This window comes from Fonsecaea pedrosoi (genome assembly GCF_000835455.1).
Source record: "Fonsecaea pedrosoi CBS 271.37 unplaced genomic scaffold supercont1.6, whole genome shotgun sequence".
NCBI lineage: Eukaryota > Fungi > Ascomycota > Eurotiomycetes > Chaetothyriales > Herpotrichiellaceae > Fonsecaea > Fonsecaea pedrosoi.
The window spans coordinates 1,360,048-1,382,043 of record NW_013550610.1 but is presented as its reverse complement, the minus strand read 5'-3'; the positions used below and the strand labels follow the sequence as shown (position 1 = coordinate 1,382,043).

The following is a 21,996-nucleotide window of genomic DNA, read 5'->3' as shown; positions in this document are numbered from 1 at the left end:
CTCTTTGGTGATGTACCTCTCTTTGGTGATGTACCTCTCTTTGGTGATGTACCTCTCTTTGGTGGTGTGTCTTGCCTGTCAGGCGGAGGGATGGCCTCATACTCTTTGGTCCATGGCGTTCGCCTCTGTTGATGTGCCATGCCTGTCTGTGGTGATCTGTCTTGCCTGTCTGTGGTGAGCTGTCTTACCCGTCAGGCGGAGGGAACGTGCCTCACACTCTCTGATTCATGGCGTTCGTCTTTGCTGATGTGTCTTGTCTGTCTGTTTTGATCTATCTTACCTGTCAGCCGGAGGGAACGTACCTTTACACTCTCTGATTCATGGCGTTCGTCTTTGGTGATGTACCTCTCTTTGGTAGTGTGTGTTATTTGTCTTTGGTGATTTGTCTTGCCTCTCTTTGATGGTGTGTATTGTCTGTCTTTGGTGATGTACCTTGCCTATCTTTGGCGGTGTGTGTTATCTGTCTTTGGTGATCTGTCTTGCCTGTCTTTGGTGGTGTACCTTGCCTGTCTTTGGTGATGCGTCTTGCCTGTCAGACGGAGGTAACGTGCCTATTGGTTCGTGGCGTTCGTCTTTGGTGATGTGTCTTGCCTGTCAGGCGGAGGGAACGTGCCTATTGGTTCATGGCGTTCGTCTCTGGTGATGTGTCTATGCCGTGTGACTCGATAAATGCCTCAAAGTGCCCGAGCCAAGGTCGTTGATGGAGCATGGCGCCACGCTGAATCGTTTCGCAGGCGTTTATTGGACTGTCTTGCCTGTCAGGCGGGGGGGAACGTGCCGTCTTGTCTCTGATCTGATGCCGTCGGCAAGGGCGAAAGGCACTACGCATTGATGATGGATCCAGACCGTGTAACACCATGAGTGTTTCGAGCGGTCTAGATTCAGGTCTGGAGAAGGGCGTGGCGTATACGTGCATCGCCCCGGTGGTATTTTGTTGGGGATCTAGGCTGACACTGGCCATCAGAACGTATCACACTGAGCACTTTCCCCCCTCACCGGCCGTGTCGGGCGTCGGGCGTCGGGCGTCGAAGGTGTGAACATGCGGTGAGTCTCAATGATTACTGCAAGGCGTCCAGACTCCGCCTCCTCGGGTGGGGCGTGGCGCTTTGTTGCGTTGTTCCTCGGGCGGTCGTTGGGGGGAGGGAGGAGGGGGGCCTTTGGGTGTCACCGTATCCCTGAGCCACCCTCATTGGCTACCTTGGCTGTCACTTGAGCACTTTGGTTATTATCGGAGGCTTCATTTGCCGATGAGACAACATTGCTTGGTCATTGGAGAGATACCGAAATCCTTCGCTGCCATTTGAGTCTCTGTCGAAGAGAACGTGGCGTTTTTCCACCCACACTGTCCCCTTTCCCCTGTCCGTTGGAGTACACCCAGCCAGCAACCCGACCCTGCTGCCCTTCCCCGCCCTCCCTCAGAGACCATTAGTTGTCTTCGAGCCCTGCTGCTTCGCTCTCCACTGTGCCAGTGACGAACTTCTCAAACTGTGCGACCTCCAGAGCAACAGCGTGATGCTTCTGTGGAAGTTGATGATATTCTGCGCCACTTGGATGTCATGCTCATTGCTTGTCACTTCGTGACTCATCTCTTGCATGAGGCCCAACGCCTGTGATTTTGTCAAGGGTGGCACTTCGTCGAGACTGATACCCGCCGTGGTCGCCTGTGCAGTCTCCAGCGCTTCAGTCACCCACTCAAGCTGTTTAACGGCAGCAACAGCGGCGTCGCGCGCTTTTAGCATCTGGATGTCCAGTTTCTCAATCTGTTTGTTGGTGTCGCGAATGCGCTCTCTCCACGTGGCAATATCAATTTCTAGCCATGCTCTGGCGTTCTCGTCGATCAGTCCATCACCGTCGGTGGAAATACTCGTGGTGAGGCCGTAAAAACTCCTCAGGTAATCGGGTTTCTTTTCTATGTTAGCACAGCGTAGGGCTGTCTAAAGAAAGATTCTGCCTACCGGGACCAAGGGGGGAGCTTTCTTTAGCGATGCCTCGCCCTGGGCTGCCTGGCCCTGGGGGGTTCCTCGCTGGACGGCCTCCGCAGCTTGACCGTACATAGTTCTCAAGTGGTCGCATCCCTTGTTATTTCCTATGTCAGCACAGCGTAGGGCTGTCTAAAGACAGATTCTGCCTACCGGGACCAAGGGGGGAGCTTTCTTTAGCGATGCCTCGCCCTGGGCTGCCTGGCCCTGGGGGGTTCCTCGCTGGACGGCCTCGTTCGCAGCTTGACCGTACATAGTTCTCAAGTGGTCGCATCCCTTGTTATTTCCTATGTCAGCACAGCGTAGGTCTTTCTGAAGCAAGATCCTGCCTACCGTGTTCTTTGGCGGACGGCCCTGACGAGGATCCGTCGTGAGGCACTATCCACGATTAGTACCACGAAGCATGGTCTGCAACGAAGATCCTACCTTGCACAAAACCATTCTGGATGCTTGATCTGTATCGTGGAGCCGGCACGGTCAATGAGGTTGGTTGTGTGATGAAGTGTGTTGAAAGAGGAAGAAAGAGAAGAGGGCTGTGAATTCTGGGTGAGGCAGGAATATATACTGGCAGAATACGAGGTCGTACAAGGGGCTAGGCAGCACTGTGTTTCAACTCGCACTATTTCTCTCGCCTTGGAAAGAAACAAGTAGCAGAACGTCATCATGCAGTCGATTCAGGCCCACCCAAGGCCAATGAAATAGCAGAACTACAAGTGCAGGTCCCAAGTAGAGCAATAATAATGCCAAAATCATGGGGCTGTGCGGTTGTTGCAAGCAAAAGTTGTCAGAATGGTCGGAATGGATGCGGTTTGATGGGCGGGTGTGTCTGCAGGACAAATATCGATGCATTTATTCAAGGGGGGAGTTTGTATTGTTGAAGATGGTTGCAGAGAGATACAGGGAGTGGCATTGGGGGTTATGGGCGTTACTGGTGGATGTTTGGGTGTGATTGGGGTGCTAAAGGGTGGAACTATTCGAGGGAAACTTGGTAGTAGTTTGATGGGGGGTTGATAGAGAGCCATTGGATGGGTTTGGTGGGTGTTTTGGTGTAATTATTCGAGGGAGAATTTGCAGTGTCGTAGGGAGAGTTGATGAGGTGTTATGGGCTGTATTAGAGGGTGTCTTGGTGTAATTATTCAAGGGAGAAGTCGTAGGGTTGGAGTTGATGGGGGCTTATTGGCGTTATCAGTAGGTTTTGGGTGAGTTTGGGCGACCGAGGACTGGTAAAGGGTGCTGGTGGTGCTGGACCAAGTAAATTATCAAGGGAGCATTTGGCAGGTTGAACGTGGTTGCGGAGAGGCCGCTGTTGGTAGGTCTTTGGGGTGTGTTTAGGTGTATTTGGGGTGCTGATGAGTGGCCAAGGGTACAATATTTAGGGGCGAATTTTGTTAGGCGCGTGCTTCTCGCATGTTTCTCGCCTGCGAGTCACCGGCTAAACGCATGCGCCACCAAATAACCACGCGAATCGCATGCTACACTCATAGTTAGCATATGCGTTCCCTATGCGAAACGCATGAGAAACGCACTTAGGAGGGGGGGTGATGCCGACGACACCAGAAAAGCAAGAAAAACATGCATGTACAAACAGCATGAGGCCTACCTGTGCGGCACCCCTGGAGGCATGGGGGACAACCACCGGTGGATGGTCATGATCAGGGGTCAATACACAATGAATACAATTGTCCTGGGGCACACGGGAGAAGAGTGGTCATCTGAGACGTGTGGCTATAGAGCCCAAGGCTGCCAGACTGAGGCATCTACGCGGAGTCTCTCGGTCATCCTGATATGCACACATTCTGTTATTCAGACAACAGAGGACAGAGAATGAATGTAATATTTCTATAGTTCTACCCTTTTTCTGTTCAAACCTTTCGGTATCCATTCATGGTGTTGACGATGGCTGGCATACGGCTGGGTAAACGTAGGGGCATACCTTGTCCGGACTTCCCATCTTTGTCCTTTGTCCTATATGTATACAACCAACCGCCGATTCGATCCCTTCTTCTTCCCTCTGGTAGCGGCACATCGCTTGTAGCATAACTCGACCCATATAGTATGTAGAGTGGAAGGGAAGTAGGAAGAGAGTGTTGAATAATGAAGGAGTTGGGGCACTTGACAGCTGAGGGCCGCGCTTGATGGTGTTTGGGGGATGGTGAGCGGGTGCTAAAGGGGGCCTTGCAAGGGGATTATTCAATTCCAGGTATAGTTTGAGGGTGCAGAGGCGTGGTTTTGGTATCCACGGTGTAGTACTTGGGAGATTTTAGGGGTGATGAAGGGTGAGGGGCTGCAGTGCTGACGAGAGAATCACGCACAGGGTAGACAGGCTGGGCAGGATCCCGATGATAAAGTATAGAACTGACTGATAGAACTAGGGCCAAACAGATGACGCTGACACTCGGCCGAGTATTCCTGGCGATGTATTTACCTATATCATATCCCTCCCTTTCTCTCTCTTCTGCTTGTGGTAGTATCCCGGAACACTCTCTACATGGCCTTCCGCTGTACACCGCCCACCGTCCACCGTCCACCGCCCGCCGTGTGTAGTGGAGCCGTATGCAGGAAATGTAATGAGTCCTTGTCTTCTTAGTTGCTGCTAGTTGATTGGTCTGGTCTAATCTCGTCTCTCGAAACTTTCCTACTCATACCGACTGATCAACTTGTCCGATGCTACAGAAACTGGTCGAAACTGAATGATCTCTCGTTCCGCTTGTTCCGCTTGTCCCGCTTGTCCCCTTTGTTCTTCAGAAACCCCCTCTCCCCCTTCTCTCGGTATTCCTCTTCTCTCTTTTCTCACCACCAGGCAGGCAGGCAGTCCATCACGGCGGAACAAGTCAACACCATTCATCACAGGGAGAGACGTTCGCAGCCTCGACGGTCATTCCTATCCCCACCACTGACCCCAGAAACCAACAATATACACACTGACTACTTGTTTGCAGCCAGAAGGAGTGCGAGGGCGCAAAAAAACAAGTCGACCGTGTGATAGTGCCAGTCGGCGGCATTGTATCACGTGTATTCGGACTGGTGCCCGTTGATTCATTGCCTCGGTTTGTCTTGGAATTGGAGTTGCAGCCAAGAGTTGGAGTTCCAGTCAAGAATTGGAGTGGCAGAGATCTTGGCGTGTCGGGTTTCCCCTCACGGCCAGCTCCCGAGGCCTCCCGAGACACTCGGCAGCATTCGGCAGCACTCGGCATGTTTATTATTCCGTCCTTGTCCGGAACTTCTCGACACTGATTGGCGGAAATTGAGCAACGTGAGTGTCTTCAAGTACTTCTACCACTTCTACGTGCCTGGTCGACAGCAATCATGGCAAATCACATCGGGAACACTCATTCCTATTGCTACCAACACTGCGGACCTATGAAAACCATGTCCCTTGATCGTGGCATGGACATCTGGGTCAGGCCCGATCGCCCAAGAATCTTGAGATGGTGTCACGCTCGACCCTCCGCTATTCTTCTTCTGCCAGGGCACCATTGGGGCCGCGCTCCTCCGAGCCGTTCAACATCGACGCCTCCTCAGTCTCGGGCATGGCTGCTTCGGCAGAGTGGACGTGTGTGCCATTGACAGCAACGACGCCGTTGGTGTTGGCCTGCTCGGCAAGGCTCGCAGCGGACATGCTCCACTGGACCAGACCTTCGGTCATCTCGGTCACGGAGCCGATCATGTCCTCCAGTTTACCGTGAGACGCGGCCAGTTGATTGCACACCATGGCCAGATCGTCCCCGTCCCTGCCCGCATCTTTCTCGATCTGCAGCAGTTGAAGCATAAAGTTTCGGGCCTGTCCCAAACCCATCTGGGCTTTTCGAAGGTGGAAAAGGCTCTCGTGTGCAAGATAGTGATGGACCATTTGGGTTGGGTTCATGGGTCCCGGGTAACCATGGCAGCGGTAGTTGTCGCGGTTGTTGCTGCTATTGGGCCCGGGGGCCATGGTGTTCGTCGCTGGTCCGTCGGAGGTGTCGCGGTTGTTGCTGCTGTTGGGCCTGGGGGCCATGGTGTTCGTCGCTGGTTCGTCGGAGGGTCACCTACTTGCCGGCGTCATTTCCTGCCGGCGGCTTTGGTTGCGGGTTGCGGGATTGCTTACCTGGTTGCTGGTGGTCTTGTTGGCCTGCGGTATCGGCCTGCTATCTGCTCGATGGCTGTCTTCAAGCACGCTCTGGCAGGAGGAGAGTGATATACTGTTTCCCAGCCCCTGTACCTCCTAGCCTGCCTTTTTGTGTCCGTGCGAGGAGCGCTCTGGGGCTGCACTGCTGCCCGTAGGCGCTGCTACTGCTACGGCCACCACTGGCACCTGCCAGCCCCCTATTGGCTTCCACTCCTATCCCTTACTTACTGGCTCACGGCCAGACCAAGTCCGTCTGGCAATCACTCAATCACCATCTGGTACCATACCGCACCCTCCCAGGGAAGTGACTGACAGGTCCTAGCGCATACCAGCCTCCTTGGCTGATGTCGAGCAGGGTGTGATGTGCCCGGAGAGTGCCGGACAGGGGTTGCAGCAGCGCCAGAGATAGGGTGGTTGACTGGGGGGTTGACATGCCGTGCTGAAGACAACGCAGCAAAACCAAAGCACACGCAAGCATGTGAGGACTTTTTGCCGCCGATCGTTACCCATAGCAGACAGGCAGAGTTGACATCCGTGCGGCAGAGCACTACTATACGACTGCCCACTTTGCACCTTGTGACGCCTGGCCTTTTTCGCCGCCAATCATCACCCAAAGCAGACAGGACATCCGTGCGGCAGAGCACTACTATACGACTGTCAACCTTGCACCTTGTGACGCCTGGAACTTTTGTGGCATTTGTCGGTCCGCTTCCTGAAGCAGGAAGGGCACCCAATCGATGCATGGGAAGTTGGAAGCTGACCTTGCACCTCATGTGGAATTTGTCACCTCGCCCCCCCCCCCCCCCTTAATGGTGCTATTGGACACCCCGTGAAGCATGAAGGGAATCCACCCAACGTGCATGGAAGTTAGAACCTGACTTTACACCTGTGTGAATTGCTGCATGTGGAATTTGTCACCTCGCTCCACCTCGCTTCCGCTCGACGACGCTAACGGACGACCCGCAAAAAGGCAAAAAGCAACAAAGAAAACAACAACAGTGGACCCGGGGGCGTTGACATGACCACTCAATAACCTTTGCCTACGGAGTCTGGACGCTCGTCGATGCCTGTCAAATGCCACCATGTGGAGATTTCCATCGCCCATCACATGGGATTCATCGTATTCACGCAAGGGTGACAAATTTCGAGGCATTTTCAGCTTCAACGTTGCCTTTTTGTGGCACCGTTGTTCAGTTGCCATTGGCCACTGCACTTTTGCAAGGGGGAGAGTGATCACTCACGGTCCAGACTCGCTGGGTGACCAAGTGACCCATCAAATGGCATTCATCGTATCCACGCAAGGGTGACAAATTTCGAGGCATTTTCAGCTTCAGTTGCCTTTCTTGACACCGGTATCCAGTTGCCATTGGCCATTGCACTTTTGCAAGGGGGAGAGCGGACACTCACTCACGGTCCAGACTCGCCGGATGGCAAATTTCGAGGCATTTTCAGCTTCAGCGTTGCCTTTTGGGCACCCTTGTCCCGTTCCCATTGGCCATTGCACTTTTGTAAAGGGGAGAGAGGTCACTCACTCATGGCACACACGTCACAGACTCCCCGGGTGACCAAGGGACCCCTCGCACGGGCCTGGAGACCCCATGCACGTCGTCGCTGAAGGGCATGCCCCCGAGTGTTGGTTTTTCTCTCACTTTTTGTCGAAACAGTGTGAAATAGGCGGGTAATGTCGTCGATGCTCTCGTCGTCGCTGGCAGCGAGGTGTTGGACCTTGTTGTTGCTGCCGTTGCGTTGCGTGTATCTATTCCTTGATATATACATATACACATATCCTCTGCCACCCTCTGTTCTTCAGCAGCTGCGTGGAAGAGCATTCGGTCATGTGATTCAATGATAATGGCCCCCATTCTATCTCAGCCACCTGATACAAGCCTCATCCCACGAGGCGTGGTGGCGTCATTATCTCACGTATCCGATTGCCGTCCCTGGCACCACCGCTCCACTGTAGTGTCTGTTGTACCGCTGCAGCCATAATTTGCGGGGGTAGTACTTCACCTCGTTGCATAGCATCCGATGTAGCAACACTCGGCCGGACCGGCCTTGTCGCAGCCGTTGTAGCCAAAACCCCCGGAGTTTGACCTGTTTCCCTACCTTTGTGCTTTGCTGCTTCGATCTTTCTCACAAAGTTCCTGCGGAATTGGATTGACGGAGTTTTCAGAGTCAATTCACATCAGTTTCAGGCGATCAATCGCGTGTGGCAGTGAATTGGGATAGGAAATTGGGTCGGCGGCATGATCTCGCACTCCCCCGTCCCGCCAAATTTACTACTGTCTAGCTGGCGGGGAGGGTGGTTCAGGCCCCAGCAGCCGATGCTTAGGCTTCGCTTCGGGGGTCAAACCGCGTCTGTCCGGCTCACTTTAGGCGGTGCTTGACCCCCCAACCTTATGCCGGAGGGTTAAGCCTATCTCCCACTAAACACGCCGTGCCTCACTACACCACGCCTAAGCCCACGCCCACGCCCACGCCTACGCTCTCGCCCACGCTCTCGCTCTCGCTCTCTCCGCACCGCGCCTATCTAGCTTGATCTCCCTCTAACTTCGCCGGCTCACTGTTCCGATCTCCGTTTCTTTCAGTCTCGATATTGGGTTTTCTGGGGAAAGACACGAAAGACACGTCCATTGCGGCGAAATTGTATGGCATTCTCGACAAAAGCAACCACAACGAGAGTGACGGCCACAACCACGGGGGCATGCCCAAACCCCCCTTTTTTCCCCTCCCCCCCCGGCATCTCACCGTCTTTTTCTTTCATTTTTTCCTGACAGCGCCAAACCCCACTTCACTTGGTTGACATTCACGCTAATAACCAGAGTTTGAGCGAGTTAAATTGCTCAAACCGTTGGTTCTCTCTTCTCCACACTCTTCTGATTTGGTACCACAAAAACACCCAAACCTTCCAACAAAAGTCTGCCAATGCCACCTCACTCTCTCTTGGCACAGTCCGATGGCACATGTTTTTTCTTTGTGACCGGACTTTCAGCTGATCCTGTGGAAATGGCATCAGTTTGGGTGGTAGAGCAAATCACAGCGCGGTGGGAGTCCGCAGCAGCGCTTGGGCCGCCAATAGTCTCAGCTCTTGGTCAGATGAGGAACCTCTGGCTCTCTCTAAACATGTCCGTAGCACATGGTACCTCGGAGTCCCAACGCTTCCAGGTTGCTTGTTGAGCGGAAGTCCTCTGGATGCACTCAGAAGGCGGGGGAAAGACGAAGAAGGGGCATATAAACCGTCTCATCCCCCCTTTCCCCTCCTTCATCCTCTTCCATCACTCCATCTCCGGTCAACATCTCCTCCCTGTGGAGGCTCTTCTCAGCCTGCACCCCTCAGCCTTATCCCTTCGCTGCATGTCAGTCGTCCTCATTGGTCAGTTGTCCTCCAGTATTGTTGTTGACGTCATCCCGAACCACGTCGTTGCTGCTGCGTGCTTGCTTTCACATTCAGTCCTGTTCTCTCCTTGTTCAGACGCAGCACTCATCCCTTGAGGCACACCCAATGTCGCCCACCCCCTTGACATCTCATCGTCGTGCAATCTCTTCAAAGATCAGCATCGTTTCCGCCCTTCACAATGCTGAGTTGTTTGTTAGGTTGAGACCACAGACCTCGTCCACATCCTCAAGACCTCGTCCACATCCTCAAGACCTCGTCCACACCCCCAAGACTTCATCCACATCCTCAAGACCTCATCCACATCCTGATCAAGACCTCATCCACATCCTCAAGACCTCATCCACATCCTGATCAAGACCTCTCTGTCTGACAACAACCTCCAAGGGTCCCAACCCGCGTTGCCTCTGTCCACCTCCATGTCCTACCCACAGGACAGACAAACACAGCCGGAGACAACACCCCCACGGTCCCCCGGGCTGCCGCCGACCGTCAACGAATCTCCCATCCCCCTCAACGAACCAAACCACCATCTCTTGAGACGTGAAGACCTCGAGGCACTTGAACAGGCCAGAAGACGCCACGACGCGATGCAACAAGCGGCGATCCATCCTAACGAGATGGTTCCGTACAGCCACCATCCGTGGGGCGCAGGCTACCCGTGGCCAAACCACACGTACCGACCGCCGCCATACCCCGCCCCCCAGCCGTGGAACACCACCTCTGCGTACCCTCCAAGCTACACGTCGCCATACAACGCCCCTCAACAGCCGGCAAGCAACGCCTACCACGAGCCAGTGTCTCGGCACCTACCGCCTCTACCTCCCTACCCGCCCCGCCAACCTTCTCAGTCGCAGCGAGTCGGGTCGCCGTCCCCTCCGCATCATCTTCCACCCCTTCGCACCACCCCTGATACCCCTGAACCCCCCCGCTTTGTCGGGATACGCTCAGCGCGCAGGGGGGGACGTGTGATGCCTGACCACACATCGAGCTGGGAACAACCGCACAGACAAGCACAACAAGAACCACGTCGACATTATGGTCGCAGCCGTAGCCGAAGTCCTGCATGGAGTGTTGACTGGAGTGTTGAGTGGATTCCTGACCGCAGGCACGGCCAAGGCCAAGGTCGAGGTCGAGGACGCGGTCGAGGTCGCGGTCGCGGTCGCGGTCGTGCAGGAAGCGGTCGTGCAGGAAGGGCCATGCCCAACACCGCACACCACCAAGGAGCACAATACGATGTCTGGCACGGCCAAGGCACAGATCCCATGTCCGATGAGGAACGGGACACCACACAACACCGCCGGTCCGCACAAGGCCCAGCCACACAGTCGCCCTCCACACTCGGGGAAGGCACAAACAGCATGTCCGATGCCGAACACAGCCAGGCCACACAAGGCCCTCCGGGACAACAAGAAGACCGGCAAGGTGATCCTCCCACGGGACGCGAAACGACTGACGTTGGCCGTGGCAGGGACTTCCGAGCCACCACTTCCCGCGCACTAGAGATAATGTCCCAAGCCAACAGCGCCGTGGATATGGCTCCTTTCACTTCCCTTGCCACGCCCACCTCCACCGGTGCACATGTCGATGACGACGATGGTGCAGAGTGGGTCCCATTCCGGGTAATGTCTCCTGACCCGGACTCTGTCATCATAATCCCTTGGAATCCTAACAGACGCCCCCGAGCTATCGGAGGGCCAGGTATCCGAGTGCGAAGCACCGTGGCGGCGTTGCGTTGATTCCCTGCACCAAACGCGAGATTACCCCGGCGGGCTCGCCATTATTCGGGATGCCGGGGCCGTGTGACAAGCACGCCCTCACAGTTTGAAGTTTGGCCGCCCATGACTGAAGTTACCAAGGCATTGCCGTCCCTGTCCTTGTCGTTTTCGCCTTGTATTCATTTTCGCCTTGTGTTCGGTCTCGCCTTGTGTTTTATCAGCAACCACACCATCAATGACAATCGAATTTCACGAAAAAATCGCCTTCTGTTCGGTCTCGCCTTATATTTTATCAGCAGCAACACCATCAATGACAATCGAATACATACTTGAAAGTTTACCAAACAACCAATGTACAGGTGAGGGCGAGGACGGCAGGCCTTTTCCAAGGTCATTGCCTAGCCCTCGCCTGTTGGGGGGGGGGGGGGGGGCTCCGGGGGGTTTTGGGGAGGGGGTAGGGCGGCTGATCATGGTGGTAGGTGGAGGTGTGTTGCAGGGTGGCTGGCTGGCCTCGAGAGGTGATGGGGAAGATTGACCGTGTATCCCGGAGCTGGGTGGGAGGCAGAGAAGGGGGGGGGGTTTCTGGAGGGGGAGGGAAGCGAAGGGGGCAACCAGCCACTCTGTGCCCTTTTTTTATGTTTGTACAGTATCATTATGTTCAGCATCGCATTAGGAGTTTAGGAGTTAGCAATCCCAAGTCCGACCAGTAGACACCAGCCTTTCCTGCCTCTTTCCTTCTCGCATAAGTGATGAAGAATATCGTCGTAGAGCCCCAGCCACGGGAGTCCATGGAGACTTCAAGTGATGGGACTTTGCGAAAATCCAGTAGATTTTGGGGAGGACTCGGTGAGGCCGCCGGAACGTGGGACTTGGCGAAATCCCCCGGGATTTTGGGACTTGCACTTGAGACTTGGAGAAGACAGCAGGCGGTGGACTTGGTCAAAAATGCAGCCAGGAGTTGGGACTTCGTCGAAATTCAGTCTTTTGGAGACACAGCACAGTGTGGACTTGGTCAATATGCAGCAGAAGATGGGGACTTGGTCGAAATTCAGTCTTTTGGGGACACAGTCTACTAGAGCGTGGACTTGGTCAAAATACGGCAGATTTTGGACTTGAAGTCGAGATACACGGTAGGCTTTGGACTTGGAAGGACGACAGAAGGGTGGGATTTGGTTAAAATACAGCAGAAGGACTTTGGGCTTGGTGGAAATCCAGTTTGAGGACAGAGGGTACAGTAGATCGTGGACTTGGTCAAAATGGAGCAGAGGCTCGGACTTGGTGGAAATCCAATACATTTTGGACCTGGACAGACGCCGGAAAAGGGGGATTTGGTGAAACTACAGCAGTAGGACTTTGGGCTTGAGGAAAATCTAGTTGTTTGAGAAGAGAAGAAGACGGTAGACCGTGGACTTGGTCGGAATACAGCAGATTTTGGACTGGAAGTCAAGACAAACAGTAGACTTTGGACTTGGAAGGACACCAGAAGGGGGGACTTGGACAGATTCGACCGTAGATCGTGGACTTGGAAGGACGCCGGAAGGGGGGGACTTAGAAAGTCGCCAAAAGGGGGGAGCTTTGAAGGATACTAGAAGGAGAGACTTAGAGAGATTCGACCGTAGATCGTGGACTTGGAATGAAGAAAGGCGCAGCAGAAGTTTGGACTTGGTCAAATTCCAGTGTCTATGTAGAGAGAATACAGTAGCAGGTGGACATGGAGTCAAGATTCGACGGCAGAGAGGCGGTACTCAGTGAAAAATGCAGTTGTTTGAGAGGAGAGAAGGTCGACTTGGACAGAAACAACAGCAAAAGGCAGAATTTAGTAGAGAACGCAGTGGAAAGGGGATTCTAAAAGGCAGCGGAAGGCAGATGGCCTTGGACAGAAACGACACAGCAGAAGGCAGGATCGGGGATTCACAGAGAGAGAGAGAAGAAGGTGGAATTGGACAGAAACGACAGCAAAAGGCAGAATTCGGGAGGGAACGCAGAAGAAAGGGGTTTCTGAGACAGAAACGGCGGCAGAAAGGGGACTTGGGGAAGACGCCAGAAAGGGGGACTTGGTGAAAATACGGCAGACGGTGGATTTGAAGACAATAGTGGGTCGACTTGCATAGAATCGACACGGCAGAAGGCAGAATCTGGTAGAGAATATAGCAGAAACGGGAGAGAGAGAGAGAGAGAGAGAGAGAGAGAGAAGAAGGCAGAATTCGGTAGAGAACGCAGCAGAAAGGGGATTCTGAGACAGAAAGGGCAGTAGAAGGCAGATGGCCTCGGGCAGAAGACATTAGCAGGTCGACCTGTAGAGAAACGACAGCAGAAAAGGGATTCTGGGAGCAAGAAGACCAGCAGAAGGCAGATTGCCTTGGACAAAAGACAGGTAAAGGTGGACTTTGGTAGAAAAGATAGTAGTAAGGGGATTTCGAGAGAGAGAGAAAGACATTGGAAGGCGGACTTGGACATTGGAAGCGGGACGTGGATAGAAACGACAGTAGAAGATGGACATTGGCAGAAAAGACAGCAGAAGGCCGAATCTGGCAGAGACCGTGGTAGCAGGTCCGACTTGGAGAGGACGGACAGAGGAAGATGGACTTGTAGATTGAAAAAAAGGCAAAACGTGGGCTTTGGGAGCGAAGATACCGGAAGGGAGAACTTGAAAGGGTGGGACTTGGTGAAAATACATTAGAAGGACTTGGACTTGATGAAAATCCAGTTGTTTGAGACTGTTACAATGGCTGTTACAAATGTTTCTTCCTTCACGTCGACCGTTCTCCCTCGGAGAGGTAAATCCAGCCGATCTTGAACTTGGAGAGCCACGGATTGGTGGACTTTGGGAGCGAAGATGCCGGAAGGGGGAACTTGAAAAGAGAAGACATTGTTTGACAAGGGACGAGACAGTAGAAGGTGGCCTTGTAGAGCAAAGACGGCAGGAAGAAGACGCCGGAGGACAGATTCGACAGTAGAAGGTCGTGTTGGATTGATTTCAGACAAGGGCCAAAGCTTACCACCAACCATGTGTCCTTCAGATCTCAGAGGCAAGGAGATGAGATCGAATCAAATCGAATCGGCGATTGTGAGAAAGACGTGTGCCCTTCTGTGCTTGTCGAGGCGGAGGCAGGCCGGGCCATGGTGAAGAGGATTGATATCGACAGGATCCGAAACAAACACGGGCAAAGACCAGCCATTGCAATGAGATCTCCATCTTCAGTTATCAGAGCACTTGCCTGAACGAACGAATTGGTTCCCTGCGTGTTGTGTTGCGTCCATGGAATGAATGACCTCAACGTAATACAGTGAGATAGTGCCTCAACGACTATTGAAATCAATAAACTGCGTAGAAAGTGCCCTCAGCCTTCGCAATCTTGTCCCCCACAGCCAAATCATGTCTCGGATCAATTCCTTTCTCTTCCGTGTGGCCCAGCAACAAGCGTTTGCGAGCAAAGACAGCAGGATATGGACTTTGAAGGAGAAGACACCGGAAGGAGGCTTGAACAGGAACGACGGTAGAAGGTGGTGGTGGATTGATCCGTAAAGGGACTGAGCATCACTAAAAGCGGTGGTGTGTAGCTCTCAAAGGAACGAAAGGGAGATGGAATCGAATCGGAGATTGCTAGCGTATGGCACAACGATGGGTTGGTAGGCAGGACGAGTACCTCTGCGGTTGCCGAGCCGTAGGCAGAGACCATGGTGAAGACCGTAGATATCGAAAGGTATCGAACCAAACAAGGGCAGAGAGCAGCAGCCACTGCATGAATCCTCCATCTTCTGTTCTTGGACAGTCCGATTGGGTCATGAACGAATGAAGGAAGATATGAATTGGTTTCCTGCGTCTGTCTGTCTGTCTGTCTCTGAGTATGGAATGTGGCCACAATGACCATTGAAACGCAGACTCTGCGTAGAGAGAGGCTTCAGCCTTTACATCCTTGTCCTCCGCACCCAAGAACGTCTCAAGTAATTTCCCCGACTCCGAAGAAGAGCTTGTATTGCTTCGAGAGGGGCTTCCCTTCGTATCCGGCCAAGTCAGAGCATTGCTCCGCCTGAAGAGCCATGTCGGCGTCCGTGACCTCCGGGAGGGCTGAGGAAGAAGACAACCGCTAGGCAAAGACAAATGCCGCGATACCTACGTAGGTCCATTAGACGTGGGAGAGGTCGGTAGACTGCGTATCCTTGAAGAAGCAGTGGACGTTGGATTTTGAGCAAAATCAACTGCAAAACGTGGACTCGGAGAGAAAAAAGACAGCGGAATGTAGCATTTGAGAGAGGAGGCATCAGATAATGGAGTGTTTGAGGAGAAAATGGCAGTGGTTGTGGCAGATGGTGGTGGAGGATGGATTTGGGAAGAGATCAGATCAACGGAAATCGGGTTGTGAGAGAAAATAGCAGCAAAACGTGGACTCGGAGAGAAAAAACACCGCGGAACGTGCTACTTGACTTGGAATCTGGCATAACAGACAGTATTTGACGAGAAAAGGGCAGTGGTAGTGGCGGATACGAAGGGGGTCGCGGGTTAGGCTTCCCACAGGTCCAGGCACTATGACCACCACCAGGACCACCACCACCACCAGAGCAACACGGCACTTGTCTCATTCAGTCCCTTACAGTGTCCATGTCATGATATAATCAAGTTCCACATCATATCCTGTCCTGTTCGGTCTTCTCTTGTCTCCTGTAAGAATCCTGACCGCTGCAAATCGCGTTGGAGCGTTACAGCACCATAACAACGCAGCAATGGTCTCATTCACTCTCTCACAGTGTCTGTCTACTGCAATAATCATGCTGGATATCATATCTTGTCCTGTCATGTCTCTCCCAAAAACCCGGCAGTCATCCTGCAACACTCGGCACATCTCATCAACCCAATGGCTCAACCACCACCCCAACCACCCTCGCTTACGACAAACACGAGTCTAAACACCTCGACCAAGTCATTCGAAGTGCCAATTCTGTTCTTTCCACCCTTTCCAGTCCTGTCAGTGTCGTCGTTGTGGCCAACTCACTCCATTGCCTTTCTTCCCCTGACCAACCAACGACACATTCCTCAGCTCTACCACCGATATTCCCATACTATCCACATCTCAGACTCTCAATCCCCTCGTCTCTACGGCTCTCAGCATCTCGGCACACCCCGATGCTCGATATTCCACCATGTCAACCACCAAGATTGGCAGAGTCTGGGCGGTCTGGGCGTGGGGGCGTCATCTCAGGCGCAGTCCACAGACAAATGGTGCGGCCATGACCACGACACGACACTGCTCACGTTCATTTGGGCTCTGACTTGTGCCCAACGGTCACCCCCCTTCGTCCCAATGGCATACCGAGTCGATTCCTCCGTCACACGAGACAATGCCGCCATTGGGCATGAATTTGCGTGACCAATAACCAAGACCACCACTCACAAAGAGCCTTCGAGGCCACATGACGCTCTCTCCACCCTAATTTACCGAATCACGGTGTTCCACGGTATGTTAGAGTGGGGGATCAAGCCATGATAGGCACAGGCATGACACATCGGACTCGAAATATCCCCATTTCCAAGCTCACAGGCCGATGTCACCCGAAGACCATGATCCTGTCACAATGGCCGAAAAAAACCCAAAACATCCCGGGCGTCTCGCAAGACCAATCCAGACACTCCCCCTCGCATGTGGATCCATTTCGACCTCGCTTTGGCGGAGCAGCCGCCCACCACCGTCCCAGGTGGTTCTGATTCAATGTGATACCACTGACAGCTGGTGGCGTTCACTTAAGTGCCGCCACGTCACTTGGCCGGCGCCATATATATTCAATTCAGCCTAACCACAGTCGACCGCTCTCGACATCACCAACAACACTTTGAACACGGCGTCCTTGTGCTCAAGCAGGCCACGGAAGACGAAGAACAAAGCATTGGGAATCTTGTGTGAGCTATGTCAGACCGAGGTGCGTTGTGCTGACCATGCGCGGTGTTGTACTGACCACAACGACAAGAACCACCCAACACCGCCCTCCTCCCTAACGAGGTGTTGGTCCGACCCGAGCTCACGATGCCGCCCTCCATGTCCTCCCGTAAAGAGGTGCCGGTCCGACCCGAGCTCCCGATGCCGCCCTTCATGCCGTCGCCCTCCATGTCCCCCCATAAAGAGGTGTCGGTAAAACCCGAGCTCGCGATGCCGCCCTCCATGCCGCCGCCCTCCATGCCGCCGCCCTCCATGCCGCCGCCCTCCATGCCGCCGCCCTTCATGCCGCCCTTCATTGCGTCGCCCTCCATGTCCTCCCATAACAAGGTGTGGGTCCGACCTCAGCTCACGATGCCGCTCACGATACCGCCCCCCATGCCGCCGCCCTCCATGCCCACCGAGGTGAGAGGAATGGGAGACCTGGAAGATCACAAGAGAAGAATCCTGTTCTCTCAGCTGAGCGGCTACATAGTCCGAATTGCAGAGAAGCAAAAAGAAGTGACCGCACAGGTCAAGGAGCTGGACGAAGATAGGGAGATCCTTTTTTGTATTCACGATTTGGAGAGGAAGTTGTACCAAGCGCAAATCTATCACGAGTTCGAAACCCAACGCCTGGAGCAAGGGGGCCAGGTCCACGTGGGCTACGTTCCCGCCGGCCTGGGTCGACCCGTGACAATACAGGAGCTGGAACTCATCGTGAAAGAATTGGATCTGGTTCTGCAATGGCAGGCAGCGAGATGGTTGCACGACCAGAGTACGCTCGCATACAACCGGCAGTCACGGCGATTGTGTTGGCAATTGAGGAGCATCTCACAAGGGAGAATTCATCAGAAGGGCATGAATGACGAGCAAAGACAGCAGGCCGAGGCGGGACGACAGCGCCAGCTTGACGCCCTGCTGGACGAGGAGGAGCAGAATTTCCGTACGCGGGGACACCAACAGCGACCATATCAAATTCCAGTCTTGGCCATCCCGCCGCCCGCCAGTCACCGACAGTACTGAACCGAGGAGGACTACCATGTCGTCGTCGGGGCCACTTGGTTGCGAGAGTTGGTTGGGGTATTGCGGGACCTACCGCAGGCAGCAGGACGGTATTTGTGTTTGGAAAGAAGGGTAAATTGTTTAACAGCGGCAGCTGTATCGGTGGGAAACAACAGATGGGCCCAAGGGAACAGGGGAATCTAAGTGGAAATGGTAGTTTTCTCATAGGAAATTGATTTGCTTTGCTCGTTTTCCTCAAGATTTCTTCCAAGTCCCTCGCCGCCGCCCCGATTAGTCGGTAATTCTCCGTGTCGGCTCCGAGTACTCATCGAGCATTGTCAAGATGGATTCTCTAACGAATGTATTGACGACTCCAAGTCTCTCGGTGGTTGCCTTTCACGCATTTGTTGGCGGTGGGAGTACATGCTCTGTACATATTCGGTCCCTCACGGAAACGAGGTCTGCGGACAACAACCACAATCGCAACGACAGCACTACACCACACCACACCATTGATTGCCCCATGGGCCGTGGGGCTATCAGGTATCGGACCATACGCGATCAGTTATCAGATATTCCAAGTAGATAGTACGTAGCCCATTCGTTATCAACCAAGGGGAGACAGACTCGCACCCCGAAAGTACCCCGTAGAGGGAAACGAGGCTTGATCCAGCTGATATCGCCATATCATCACCAGAGCTGGCAGTAGTGGGCTATCGGCCATGAGATATCAGCCAAGGGGACAACTCAATCCACACTCTGCGGACGGGGTGAGTTCTTCTCCCCCCTCAGAAAGGAAACGAAGCTTGTAGATACTACTATCTTCTATCTATCAGGCTATTGGGCTATCGGGTCATCAGGCTATCTGGGTATCAGCCCATCAGCCAGTCCATTAGCCAATCCATTAGCCACCATCGGGCCATAGGCTATCTGATCAGCCATGGGCCCGTCAGGTATCACCCATCAGCCATAGCCATGAGACATCAGCCAAGGGGACAACCCGACTCACGCCCTAAGAACTCTGTAAGTTCTCCCGCCCGCCGGGAAGGAAACGAGGCTTGTAGAGACTACTATCGATCAGACACCATCAGGGGCCATCAGGAGCTATCAGCAACCATCAGACACTATCAGGGGCGATCAGACACCATCAGACTCTATCAGAGGCTATCAGAAGCCATCAGAGGCTATCGGGGGTCATCAGGCTATCAGGTATCAGCCACCGGGGCATCAGATCAGCCATGGGCTGTCAGGTATCCAGTATCAGACACCATCGGGCTAACTGGTATCCGGTATCCGGTATCAGGCATCAGGTATCAGCCATTAGGGCGATTAGCCATCATCGGGCCATCAGGGGATCAGGTATCAGCCGTCAGCCATGGGCCGTTAGGGTATCAAGTTTCGGCCATGACCATGAGATATCAGCCATGGGCTTCTGATCAGCCATGGGGCCATCTATCACGTATCAAGTATCGAATATCAGCCATGGCCATGAGAATATTAGTATTCAGCCATGGCCATCCATGAGAATATCAGATATAGATATCAATATCAGCCATGGCATGGCATAACATGGCCAAAGGAGACTCGACTCAAACTTGCACTACCCTGAGCACTCACGCGTGGCACCCCCTGGAGAGGATCCGGTGCAAGTTGCGTTACAGACATCATCACCATCGCATCGGGGGCTGTCTGTCGACAATGTTATCGGGCTATTAGAGCTATTTGAGCTATCTATCGGCCATGAGACATCAGGCATCAGGTGGCAATGTAGTAGGTATTAGCCAGTAGCAATACCATATCACTACTAGCCATGAAAATACCAGCTAAGGGGAAAAAGGCTCAGCCCACACTGTGGGTGAGTACACATTTGGTGGCCTTTGGAGAAAGCGGATACCACACACACAACGCCGCACCACCACAACTATCGGGCCATGGGCCATGGGCCATGGACTGTTGAGTATCGGACTATCAGGTCATCCAGATGCCTCTTCTTTGGATCCAGATGCCTTGCCGTTGTCTTCGGCCTCTTCTTTGAATCCAGATGGCTGACCGTTGAATCCAGATGGCTGACCGTTGAATCCAGATGGCTGACCGTTGAATCCAGATGGTTGACCATTGAATCCAGACGGTTCCCCGTTGTATCCAGATGCTTGGCTGTCGAATCCAGATGCTCGGCTGTTGAATCCAGATGGTTCCCCATTGTATCCAGATGCTTGGCCGTTATCTTCGGCCTCTTCGGTGGAAACGCCCTCAGTGGCCTCGGCAGCGCGGCGGTGAGCTTCAGCTCTTTCACTCAGTCCATCAACAACAGAATTCATGATATCATGAAACCATTCAGATGGCTCTCCTGAGGGTGTGGTGACACGGTCCGAGTAGGCTCTGACATCCATGAGGCTAGAAGCTAGACGGTACACCCAAGGTTCAGCACCATTAATCCACCTAGGTGGAACGTTCATGGAGCCAGCATCTCTTGCTTTCGCCTTGCCCTTTCCCGTAGGCAGAGGGGGGAGAGGCATGAACGAACCACGTGCAACTTTCATGGGGCCAGCATCTCTTTCTGTTGCTCTCCCCTTCCCCTTGTTTCGTTTGCCCTTTCCTTTGGAGGGAGAGGTGAAAGGGTCCGACAAACGAGCTGCCTGTGGACCGGCATCAGCAGACTTGCTCTTGGTGTCGGCAGTAGACTGGCCCGGTTCAGAAACATCAGACTTTGGCGCCTTGGCTTCATGATTCACCTCGTCGATGGTATTTGGCTTGACTGGACTCTTGCTGGATTGGCCTGGGTAAGAAACATCGGACTTCGGTGCCTTGAACATGAAAGGGAGCCCACGGCCTTCATTGTTCACCTCGTCGATGGTATTTGGCTTGACTGGACCCTTGCTGGATTTGCCCTGGTCAAAACCATCGGACTTCGACGCCTTGAAGATGAAAGGGAGCCCACGGCCTTCATTGTTCACTTCATCGTTGGTATTTGGCTTGGCTGGACCCTTGCTGGATTGGCCCGGGTCGCCCTGCTGTCCGGAAAGATCCGACATTTTTTCTCGAGTCAAGATGATCTGACTCGGATAGGTTCGGTAGAGGTTCGGTGTGGATAGCGAGAGTGGAGAGGAAATTGACTGGGGTGGAAGGATTTGTTCCAAGGCGGCGTTTGTGATCCGACGGTAGCTTCTGGCCCCTTGCAGTCAGCACGACGGGGCTCAACTCAGCGGAGAACAAGATCTTACCAATCACACACCTCTGATCTCCGTCAGCACGACGCAGTTCGGATCAGTCCCGTTCGCTTGTGAATCTGCGGCCCCCCTTTGTGTCAGCAGTTGTGCAACGCCATCTCGATCTGGAAGTGAGACATACCTGACAAAGCACCGTTCGGATAGGTGCAGGCTCTCTTATCTTGTCTTGGAGAGGCCCACCTCGGGTAACGGCGTAGTGTCTGATGGTGTGGCGACGGTGTCAAGACTAAAAGGTGGTGGTGTGAAGTCGTGGTGAAGCTCTTGTGGGGAGAAACTGCAGTCCAAGACTATTGGCAGGAGCGCACGTGACGTAATTGTGAACTGTAATGATCACGCCATCGACAGGAGCAACTCTCTCAGCCGCAGGAGCGGCAGTGTCTGTGGTCTTTTCTGCTTGCACGGTGCAATACTATACATATCCCATCCATTCCACTGTCTCCGCTGGTGTTCTCTGCTTTTCTTCTCCTACAGTCCTGGACTTTGCTCTTCTCAGAGCCCTGGACGACGCCGTACCTTCCTCCACTGTGTGCCACGTTTGTCAGCACTCGCTGGACTTGCTCCCAACGTCAAAATGCTGCTGCCTGGACTGCGTTTCGAGCTATCCGTGCTCTGCCGCACAGCCTTCCAATCACAAAACAAACAATCCTTCTGCCTGCGTTGCG

General features: G+C 53.6%; 7 protein-coding genes across 7 annotated transcripts; 3 read left to right on the top strand and 4 right to left on the bottom strand.

Moving 5' to 3' along the window:
- Positions 1-1,415: 1,415 nt before the first annotated feature.
- Z517_09370 (uncharacterized protein) lies at positions 1,416-2,234 on the bottom strand (the record flags this gene model as incomplete). The annotated part of the gene is made up of 3 exons (XM_013425280.1): positions 1,416-1,904; positions 1,956-2,075; positions 2,133-2,234. 3 exons carry the CDS (start codon positions 2,232-2,234, stop codon positions 1,416-1,418), a joined length of 711 nt encoding a protein of 236 aa, XP_013280734.1.
- A 3,196-nt stretch (positions 2,235-5,430) lies between these two features.
- On the bottom strand, positions 5,431-5,973 carry Z517_09369 (uncharacterized protein; the record flags this gene model as incomplete). Its single annotated transcript, XM_013425279.1, has 1 exon — positions 5,431-5,973. One exon carries the CDS (start codon positions 5,971-5,973, stop codon positions 5,431-5,433), a length of 543 nt encoding a protein of 180 aa, XP_013280733.1.
- Positions 5,974-9,897: 3,924 nt separating this feature from the next.
- Positions 9,898-10,981, top strand: Z517_09368 (uncharacterized protein; the record flags this gene model as incomplete). The annotated part of the gene is made up of 2 exons (XM_013425278.1): positions 9,898-10,413; positions 10,493-10,981. The coding sequence occupies 2 exons, from the start codon at positions 9,898-9,900 to the stop codon at positions 10,979-10,981; spliced, it is 1,005 nt and encodes a 334-aa protein (XP_013280732.1).
- Positions 10,982-10,986: 5 nt separating this feature from the next.
- On the top strand, positions 10,987-11,217 carry Z517_09367 (uncharacterized protein; the record flags this gene model as incomplete). The annotated part of the gene is made up of 1 exon (XM_013425277.1): positions 10,987-11,217. One exon carries the CDS (start codon positions 10,987-10,989, stop codon positions 11,215-11,217), a length of 231 nt encoding a protein of 76 aa, XP_013280731.1.
- A 5,765-nt stretch (positions 11,218-16,982) lies between these two features.
- On the bottom strand, positions 16,983-17,422 carry Z517_09366 (uncharacterized protein; the record flags this gene model as incomplete). The annotated part of the gene is made up of 2 exons (XM_013425276.1): positions 16,983-17,084; positions 17,213-17,422. The coding sequence occupies 2 exons, from the start codon at positions 17,420-17,422 to the stop codon at positions 16,983-16,985; spliced, it is 312 nt and encodes a 103-aa protein (XP_013280730.1).
- A 55-nt stretch (positions 17,423-17,477) lies between these two features.
- On the top strand, positions 17,478-18,128 carry Z517_09365 (uncharacterized protein; the record flags this gene model as incomplete). Its single annotated transcript, XM_013425275.1, has 1 exon — positions 17,478-18,128. One exon carries the CDS (start codon positions 17,478-17,480, stop codon positions 18,126-18,128), a length of 651 nt encoding a protein of 216 aa, XP_013280729.1.
- A 1,952-nt stretch (positions 18,129-20,080) lies between these two features.
- Positions 20,081-21,139, bottom strand: Z517_09364 (uncharacterized protein; the record flags this gene model as incomplete). Its single annotated transcript, XM_013425274.1, has 1 exon — positions 20,081-21,139. One exon carries the CDS (start codon positions 21,137-21,139, stop codon positions 20,081-20,083), a length of 1,059 nt encoding a protein of 352 aa, XP_013280728.1.
- Between the last annotated feature and the right edge of the window lie 857 nt (positions 21,140-21,996).